The 10,458-nt window shown below is 40.6% G+C and overlaps 1 protein-coding gene across 1 annotated transcript; it reads left to right on the plus strand.

The window, feature by feature from the left end:
• Window positions 1-217: 217 nt before the first annotated feature.
• LOC128868028 (aromatic-L-amino-acid decarboxylase) lies at window positions 218-8,518 on the plus strand. Its single transcript, XM_054109744.1, has 4 exons — window positions 218-702; window positions 3,952-4,136; window positions 6,194-7,256; window positions 7,382-8,518. The coding sequence occupies exons 1-4, from the start codon at window positions 573-575 to the stop codon at window positions 7,726-7,728; spliced, it is 1,725 nt and encodes a 574-aa protein (XP_053965719.1). The 5' UTR covers window positions 218-572; the 3' UTR covers window positions 7,729-8,518.
• The last annotated feature ends 1,940 nt before the right edge of the window (window positions 8,519-10,458 follow it).

A 10,458-nucleotide genomic window follows, 5' to 3' on the forward strand; every position in this document is an offset into this window, starting at 1 on the left:
ACGACGAGGAGATCAAACGCGTTAAAGGCAATCAAACATTGTTAGCCATACTGAGGAGAGTATTGTGCAGCACAAATAGACAAATTTGCATACACACTCAACCATACATTCGTATACACAGAGCAGCGAACGAGCCCACATTAACGAAGCAACGATCTCCGCCAATCCGAACGTACTCGTTCATATGCTTGGCAATATAAAGACGTTGAGTTGGGCAAAGCTTAAGTCATTCGTGAAAAGGAAGTGGTAAGATATTGTTCTCACCATTCATACAAATAGTGTATTTGTACACACACACACACACACAAAGCACGGATATAGTGATAGCAAGTGAATATCAAATAAAATACCTCGCAGTGACGAAAGCGTAAAAGAAAGAGTAATTCGCAGAAAGTGCAACAAATCAAATTAAGGAATTTTATTAAAGTGACGTTTGAAGTGAAAATAAAAATCAATTCAATTATCAGCGAAATTAGTACAAAATAAACAAAAGAAAAAAAAAAGCACAAGGCTTTTTCGAAAGTATTAAGAGTTCAATAAGATTTTGCATTAAAAAAAAATAAACAAATAAAATGAATGCCGAAGAATTTAGAAAATATGGCAAGGATATGGTGGATTATATTTGTGATTATGCCAGTAATATTGAACAACGTGATGTGGCGCCAACTTTGGATCCAGGATACCTAAAAACACTACTGCCAGGTAAATAATGAGACCAAAAACAAAATATAACAAACGAATTATTCTAATCGCAATGGCCTTGTGGTCCTATGCTACCACGCGAAACAATAGGAATTTAATATAATATAAAATGGGCACATTTTGTCATTCATACACAATGAGATTGGAAAAAGGAGCGAAGAAAAAATCAATTAAAACAAAACAAGAAAATATTAGGGACAGTGAATAGTAATGATCACAATTAACTAGAGAACCGCTATATGGTAGCAAGAAAACTCACACCAGCCGAGTTACATACATATATGAATACACGTACCCACTTCCACTAGAGTTTCAAAAGTGTTGATAAAGTGGGGACCAAACCGCGTGTAAGCAGCGCAGTTGAGAAGAATATGCTTAGAAGATTACATGATAATTACGTTTTCCAAACAGCTACTAAGCTAGGAACTTTAATGCCGAATCTCAGAGTAGTTATTTCCATCGGACACTGGCCGTTTGACACCTCCTCTCCACATTTGCGCGAGTTGCGTTGTGATTAGCCTTAAAAGCGTCCTCCAACACTCACCACAAGAGCCTTATTTCATTTCATTGAACGTTTTGGTTATTTTTCATTTCATTTACAGTATGAAAATTAGTATCAAAAATAACTTCCATATACAAAAATTTTCTGCAATAACATTGCAGCCTGCCTGGCGCCCAAATCAGTTATTCGGAATGTACCGGCAGAAAAGTCAGATATGCCACAAATAATTTCAAGTGAACTGTCAATAAGCCACAGATCTTGATTACCGTTGGACTATCAACTTAAATGTTAGTCGAGCTTTTTGGTCTGGGTTAGATGTCAACAACCGAATAAGGTTCCTAAACTGCACAAACTGGATATAGTCATGCTGTAGATAACCGTTAAACAAGTTAGTAACGAGGATGTGGCAACAAAATGGTGCGGAAGCGCCAGTTGGATTCTGGATCAATCACCATTTCAACCTACTAACCGCTGCTTGAGATGTGAGAGAAAGGATTAAAAGACTTAGTAGAATCAAATTAAATTACTTTTCTCTTCTATTTACATTTGAGAAATCCCTACCCAATATCTAAAGAAATTTTGCAACGCTCCATATACATATTTCGGCCACAAGTTTGCTCACACTGCCATTTAATAGTGTCTTGCTGGTTTTCGAAGTATTCCACAAGCAAGTGGCATCTCGGACGGTTGTTAGTTTAACCCTCCGTTGGACACACCTTCAGTTTTAGGCACCTGAGTCTGGCCTTTTTGCGTCCTGTTCGAGGATCCTTTTTAAAAGTTATATCCATAAATCGATAGAAAATTAAGGAAGCTGTTTGGAAAATCAAGTCGTTAGCTATAATAAAAATATATTAAATTCACGTCCAAAGTCCTAAAAGCCAGTCTGGCCATATCCAGGTGCCCAAAGGACGTCCCATATCCGGGAGTTAAATGCTATGCGTTCTAGGGCATGAAAATAAGAAAATAAAAATCCGTTGTCGTTGTTGTTGTTGTTGTTGTAGCAGTAATACAAGCCCTGTCAGTTTAGCGTAATGAAAATAAGAAACTAAACATCCGTTTTCGTTGTTGTTGTTGTTGTTGTAGCAATACAAGCCCTGTCAGTGTAGTGAATATCAACGGCCGTCTTCGTCTAACTCATCTAAAGGTAGACCCAGGAAACTTGCTGTTTCGACAGGTTGGGTCCAAAGGGAGAGGGGTGTTAGCTGAATGGGTTTTAAGGAGCCTGTGAAAAGGTGGTTAGTGTCTTGCGGGGTGCCTTCACATGCAGATCCGTTTTCCTTCCTACGCCGCGCTATAACCAGTCTCCGTTAACACTTTTCCCATGGCAAAGCTTCTCATAAACAACACAACAACTGCCATTCGAAGGCAGTGCATGTAAATTTCTAGAGCTTACAAGTTGTTGGGCAAACTCGGCCAAAAACTGTCTAGATTGAATGCGCCACGCTATTACTAAGGCCAGTAAAGCAAATATGCAGATTGCGAGTGCATAACTCAATTAGCACCTGTTTAAAAAAGTTCAAAATGACAGCTCGAAGCGAAGTGTGAAAGATGCAGTGTAAAAACCAATCGATTTTGTAGTCTCGTACGTTTAGGAAGTAAGGAAAGAAACGCTGAACTGGGCAACAAAAACTCAACTATGCGTGTAAAACAAAATTTTGAATGCAATTCATTTAAATAATTGTGAAAATAATAATGAAAAAAAAAAACAAATGTAATAGTTGACGCAGAGAAATTATAGAAAGTAAATTAAATATTGTTAATACAAAGGCGACAAAATTGCGTGGGCCATTTGACAGCCAAAAATTACTTGTTTAGTTTTCTGTATTGTTTTCAAAATGAAAAAAAAAAAAAAAACAAATCACTAAGGGACACACAATTCGATTTCTTTGAATCACACATTTTTTGCCACTGAATTTCACAGCTCCCAATGTTGCCATGTCCACACGCCACTACTCGACAGTGAGGCGAAAAGTATGCGCACCTCAGTAGAGAAATAGAAAAATGAGTAAGTGGTCGCAAATATAGTACAGCGCTTCATAAGTGGCTAATTAATAGGCAACAAATACAACAGAGAAAAACAACAAAGGCCACTTATCAAATTTTTTTAACTCTGCCAAAGAAAGGAATGGCGGCAGTCTTAATCCCACCAGCCAGCAAAGCAAAATTTATTTAGAAAAATATGTGTGTATGTATGTACATATGTATTGTATGTTTGTGTGTGTAGTTCATTCATGCATTCATGCAAATTTTATTGATGTATTTAGCAACTCTCTAGGCGCTTTTTATTATGCGCTGTAGATTTTTGCGCTTTGCCAAAAATAACAAAACATCTACGCACATACACACACACATATGTAGATATGCCTGTGTTTTGTGTACCTGCCAATTTGTTGATATACTAGCATCCAATTAGCTCATTCGCCGTATCGTTCGACGTAAGAACACTGAGAAAGTGCTAATTGAAATGTTCAAGATGCTTGGCGTGTATGTAAATATGTATGTATGTAGAAACATGCCGGGCGCACACTTAATTTGTGGGCGTAAACATTTGTCTCGATCATACACACACAAATACACATAAAAATGTATACAAATATGTGCATGCACACACACACACACACATCTAAATCACTGCAATGGTCAATGCCAATCGTCTTGATGAAATTTAGTTACTAATTGTTTATTTATTTATCGACATGTGTTTGATGGTTCCAACCAAATTTTTCTCTTCGTTTCTTCGTTTACAGCCAAGGCGCCACTGAAACCGGAAAAATTCGAAGATGTGCTAGCTGATTTCGAGCAAAAAGTGATGCCTGGTGTGGTACATTGGAATCATCCAAAATTTTTCGCATACTTCCCATCAGGCAACTCCTTTCCTTCGATTTTGGGTGATATGCTCAGCGCTGCGATCGGCTCAATCGGCTTCTCATGGGTAAGTTTTGCAGTTTACTCTTGTTTCGAAGTGAAACGTGATTAATTTAGAGGTATCCGATTTTAAATTGAAATAAAACAACGAAAATTCAAATTGAATACTGATTTACTTTTTAAAGATTTCGACATTTGTCTTGTGTTGGTTATGTTAATCTATTTGATTTCTGACCGGGTAGGTGATTGAAATTGAAATTTGGAAAGGTCGAGCCAAGGAGCAAAAGGAGATTTGGTGGCTCCTAAAACACTCAGGCTAAAAAGCTCATTGTATTTAAAGTTCTGAAAAGGCGGTGGATAGTCAAGAAGGGAAGGAGAAAAGTACATATCAGAGAAAGAGATATGAAAGAATAGAGACAGAGATAGAGATAGTTAGTCGTGTGAGAATTATTTAGATTCTTTGGCAAATCTGTAAATATCCTCCAGTTTGAGAGAACAAATATTTCCCGTGCTCACGACATCGGGCCCCAAAACTCGTAGCCGTGCTCTAGCAAAGGCAGGACACTCAGAGAGAAAGTGCTTAGTGCTATCCGCCTTCTCCAAGCATGACAGGCACACTGCGTCCTCAATGATTCCAATGGGGGTCATAGGCTGACCCCATGGGTTGTGTCCTGTAATGATACCGACCATCAACCGAATGTCTTTCCTTTAAGTTTTAGTAGCAAGTTTGACAGTTTTCTGTTCGGACTTGTCAGTGGGTAGGTGATTAATCTGCCGCTAAATGTTGGCCGCAACTACGCCGTAATTCGGCCAACCGTAAACATCAATTTTGAATGGCTCGCTGGAGGACTTCGGTCGATCGGTCAGTACCTGGTGAATAATTTTAGTAATGTTAGCTGCCAATGCCTCAATCGAAGCTGGTTTATCCATAGGTTAAGGTTAGGTTGGTATGGTTGCCCAAGGAATACTTGGACGAAGAAAAACGGATTCGTCCTTTGTGATACCATTATGAAGGAGGTGAGGTGAAAGAGAAAGACCAATGGGATGCAGGGAGAGGGTTTATCCACAAAGCGTTTAAACTTTGCATATCTTCTTCTTAATTGGCGCGATAACCACTTAGGCGATTTTGGCCGAGTTTAACAAAGCGCGTCAGTCGTTTTTTCTCGTGTTAACCGGCGCCAGTTGAAAACACCTTCTCCACTTGATCTTTCCAACGTAGAGGAGGCCTTCCTCTGCTACCACCAGCTGGTACCGTATCGCATACTTTCAAAGGCGTATCCGTATTTGTATCCATTCGGACGACATGACCCAGCCAACGTAGCCGCTGGATATTTTTTCGCTGCGCTATGTCTATGTCGTCGTAAAGCTCATACAGCTTTCGTCTTAATCTCTCCAATCCAAAATCTTGCCCAGAATCTTTCTCTCAAACACTCCAAGCCTCACTTCATCGGATGTTGTTATCGTCCACGCTTCTGCGCCGTCCAAAAGTGTGATATCACAAGATTTTGGTGGTCAATCCAGACGGTCTCAGACGAGAGATAAATTGCTCACCGAAACGACGACGCAGTAAATCCATTGTTTCACGGGTTGTATGACAAGTAGCGTCGTCTTGTTGGGACCACGGTCTTCCATTTCCGGCATCAAAAAGTCGTTTATCATACGCGATAGCGTTCGCCATTCACTGTTACATTGGCGCCTGCATCGTCTTTGAAGAAATATGGCACGATGATTCCTTCAACCCACCAAGCGGTTTCAATGGACGTAAGGGCTGTTTTTGAATGGCCCAAATACAGCAATTTTGTTTACTGACTTAGCCATTAAGCCAAAAATAGGTCTCGTCGCTGACCATCGCTAAGTTGGCCTGTGCGCGCGATGAACACTTTTCACAGAGCGTCGATTTTCGTAAAACAATTGCGTGATTTGTAAAAGTTATCGAGGCGTAAATCTCTCCAAGATAAAATGTCTATGAATACTGAAATTAATTGTATATTTAGTTTGACAGTAGTCACGCGTGATCTGTCAAAAACAAACCTCTACCTCTAATCCGATCACCCTTTACAAATGTATGTACGTATGTATGTGTGTTTATATTAATGTCTTCTTTTCTCTGTCACGCCATTACAGGCCTCCTGCCCCGCCTCCACAGAACTAGAAACCATAGTGCTCGATTGGTATGCCAAGGCGCTTGGTTTGCCGAAAGCCTTTATCAGCGATCTACCCGGCAGTCGCGGCGGTGGCGCTCTACAAGGTTCCGCCTCCGAATGCACACTGGTCTGCATGATTACTGCACGTTCGCGTTCCATCCAAAAGTTGAAAGGCATGTGCTCAGAGATACACGAAAGCGTCTTCTTGCCGCAATTGATAGCGTACGCCAGCAAGGAGGCACATTCTTCGGTCGAGAAGGCAGCTAAAATGGCGCTCGTAAAGTTGCGCATCATTGAGGCTGATGAACGTGGACGCATGCGTGTCGATTTGTTGCGGCAAGCGATGCAAAATGATGCAAATGCTGGGCTAACGCCGTTCTTCGTAGTCGCCACCGTGGGCACGACAGGCGCTTGTGCCTTTGACAATCTCACAGAAATCGGCAAAGTGTGCAGAGAACTGCCGAATGTATGGTTCCATGTGGATGGCGCATATGCGGGCAATTCCTTTATTTTGCCGGAAATGCGCAAATTCTCCGAAGGTCTCGAGTATGCAGACTCATTCAACACAAACCCCAACAAATTGCTGCTGACCAATTTTGATACGTCCGCCATGTGGGTGAAGGATGTGATGAGCTTGAAGACAGCACTCAATGTCAATCCACTGTATCTGCAGCATGAACACGAAAAGGCGATAGACTATCGACACTACGGCATACCGCTGAGTCGTCGTTTTCGTGCACTCAAGCTGTGGTTCGTATTCCGTTCATACGGCATCATGGGACTTCAAGCGTACATACGCAATCACATGGCATTGGCGAAGAAATTCGAAATGCTCGTACGCAAGGATGATCGTTTCGAGGTGAGAAACGATGTGTACCTGGGTTTGGTGTGCTTCCGTATGCGCGCAGCCGACACATACAATCAAGAGCTGCTGGCACAGATCAATCACTCCGGGAAGATGCATATGATTCCATCGATGGTGAATGGCAAATATGTGATACGTTTCTGCGTGACGTACGAACATGCGACCGAGAAGGATATAAGTAAGTAGCAAACGATCAAAGCACACTTTTAAAGAGTGGCAATGCAAAATTTAACTAAAACAAAAAAAAATTGAATTATTGCTACTCTTCTAACAAAAACTAATTTCTTCTTTTCCCCATTCCAGCCGATGCTTGGGGTGTAATTAAAGCTTTCGCCGATGACATTCTGCGCGATGTGCCTGCGCTCTCGCCCACACCCGAAAAAGAGAAGGTCGTCTCGGAACCGCAATCTATCATTGGCAAACCACCAATCAAAAAGAAGCTTACACGCACCAAATCTTTGCGCTTCTCCTTCACACGCAGTATCTCCCGCGAAATGTACGATAGCCAAAACGAGCATCTCAAGGATGGCTGTACACCAATTTTGGTTGTGGACTCTAATACGATGATGCAAAGTCTTATGAAAGCAACAGCGGAACAAAATAAATTAAGGGGTATTGAAGATGTGGACGCTGACGAGGCTAGCAATTAACTAAACCTGCAGGGGTATGCAGGTGGGGAAATGAGAAGAGAAAACCATAAGCTAAAGCATCAAGAGGCCTAGGCGCTGGGCGCCGGTTCATTAGGCACCGACACAAAATTTATTACACACATACATTTTATTCTTATTCTTATTATATGAAAAATGTATTGGGAATACGCCCAGCTCCAGCTCCAGCTCGAATTACCTCCAATTCAATGTATAGTATTAAATTTTATATTTTAAGTGACGAATGCAAAGCTAAACCTTAATTTTATAATATGAACTACACTGTAGGGCCTTAAAAATGGATCTTACGAAAACGATTTTATGACGTCACTATACATATATGCATGTAAGTGACGTTGGCTTAGTTATGAACGAAGAAAATGCATTTAGTTTAAAAATTAACACGTAACGCAACTGCACTGCTATTACTGGTATTAGCGCTCAGCTAGCGGTACCAAGCAGCTTCATTAACATCATCACTCTCTCACTTTGTGTTCCTATTGATCTACATTCGGCTCTAGTGCACTCATATAGCTGTAATTATTTATTTATTTTCCGATGAATTCAAAAAAAATACATACTTAAGTCCAATGGGTAGTGCATACATACAAACAATGAATGCATACATACATATATATATGTAAATGTTAAACGGCTATGCCAATAGTGCGCTGTACTAGCCAATATACGCGAATATGTATGTGAATGTACTAGATATTTATTATTTTCTATTAATTTTGTATTTATAAAATTTGTAATAATAAAAAATTGTGAAATCAAAACTACACCTAAACCTTTGACGACTTAATACATGGGCTGAAAAGCCCGGAGCCGAACAAAAAAAAACACATTTCTTTTTCTGTTTGTGCAAAATTAACTTTATTCGGCCGCCGTAGCCGAATGGGTTGGTGCGTCACTACCATTCGGAATTCGCAGAGAGAACGTAGGTTCGAATCTCGGTGAAACACCAAATTAAGAAAAACAAATTTCTAATAGCGGTCGCCCCTCGGTAGGCAATGGCAAACCTCCGAGTGTATTTCTGCCATGAAAAGGCACCTCATAAAAAATATCTGCCGTTTGGAGTCGGCTTGAAGCTGTAGGTCCCTCCATTTGTGGAATAACATCAAGACGCACACCACAAATAGGAGAAGGAGCTCGGCCAAATACCCAAAGGTGTTTCAGGTCATTAACCGGAATCCGGAATGTCCTTCAGGATGTCGGACAAGCCTTTTGGATGGCATCTACGGACGCAAAACGTTTTCCTTTCATGGTCAAATGCAATTTTCCGCATAGGTAGAAGACCAAGGGAGCCATACCAGGCGAATACGTTGAGTGATTGATGATTAAAATGCGATTTCTAGTCAAAAAATCAGTCACAAGAGTAGATCGCTGAGACGATGCATTATCATGCAATAAGCGCCAGCTTCCTCCTTCGCGGTATACAGGGCGAATTTGACGGTTTGGCCCGTTGGCACGAACTCCTTGGAATCGAGAAAACAAATGAGCATCAACTTGATTTTTGACTTCTCCAAACGCGATTTTTTGGCTGGTGGCTCGTCTGGGGTCTTCCATTCGACACTCTGACGCTTAGTTTCAGGTTTATGTTGGAAACACCTCTTTTCATCACCAGTTACAATGTTGTAAAGGAAGCTCTCGTATTTTCTCGCCTCTTTAATGAGGTCCTTGGTCCTTGGTTAACTTGTGCGAAATGAAACGTGCTCAGCCCAAACTTTTTTCATGAATTAAAATGTTTCGGTAAACGTTTTACAGATTTAAAAAAAAAATTGATATTAGTCCTTTGTTCGAAATTAATTTTTGTATCGATGGCACAAACATACTGACACTTTAGATGCAATAACTTCGCTTCCACTGAATCGAATGTCACCAAGCTTTCACTGGAAGTCAGCTAGGAATGTAACTTCCAACACACTAACTCATTAAAAAGATGGCGCCATCAAAAACATTTTTATGACGCCAGTCTTGTTTATTTTGGATTTCACCTTGTATTAATCATTTTGCATTACAGAGTTTTTAAACCGGGATCTGGTTGCGGTTCAGGCAAAGCTAATGTTGAACGGGACCCGCAGTTACGTCATGGTTGCATTACCGTTCCCCCAGAGTCCAAGTATCACTAAAGCGTCATTTTGATACCATTATGAGACCTCCAACGGACAGATATCAGATCCAGCCAACCAGAGCTCTTGATATAACGGAGAAGGTTCGAGCACTACTCCAGACGGTACAAGAAAGGAGCACCCAAATCTAGTTACATATGAACCTATTATTAAATTACAGAGCGACTTTGTTATGTACAATAAAAGGTTCACATATAACTAGATTATCTACTTTTTTGAACTTAATGGTAATGGTGGTACAAATTAGGCTAAGGCTTTTATGCACTGCGACCAGATTGACCTATTATGCGCTCCTAATTACTTAATTCTAATTATTTAATCTACCGAGGAATCGAACCAGCTCCTTAGGAGGGAGCAATTGCAGGTATTCCTTCTCTAGTAGGTACGACCTCAGGATTCTGTGTCTCCTGTGGCCTAATGCCTCATAGTTGGGTGATTAAGTGTTCCATAGACTCCTCTTCATCGCAGCAGAACTTGCATGATCTTGTACTAGATAACACTTTTGTGTTAAAGTGTTTATTATAGGCAAAGTGACCTGTAAGTGCTCCACAGAGTAATCTGAGGCCCCTTTTATCTAGGGTTAAAGCATATTTTACTC

This window comes from Anastrepha ludens, chromosome 6 (genome assembly GCF_028408465.1).
Source record: "Anastrepha ludens isolate Willacy chromosome 6, idAnaLude1.1, whole genome shotgun sequence".
In the NCBI taxonomy this organism is placed as follows: Eukaryota; Metazoa; Arthropoda; class Insecta; order Diptera; family Tephritidae; genus Anastrepha; species Anastrepha ludens.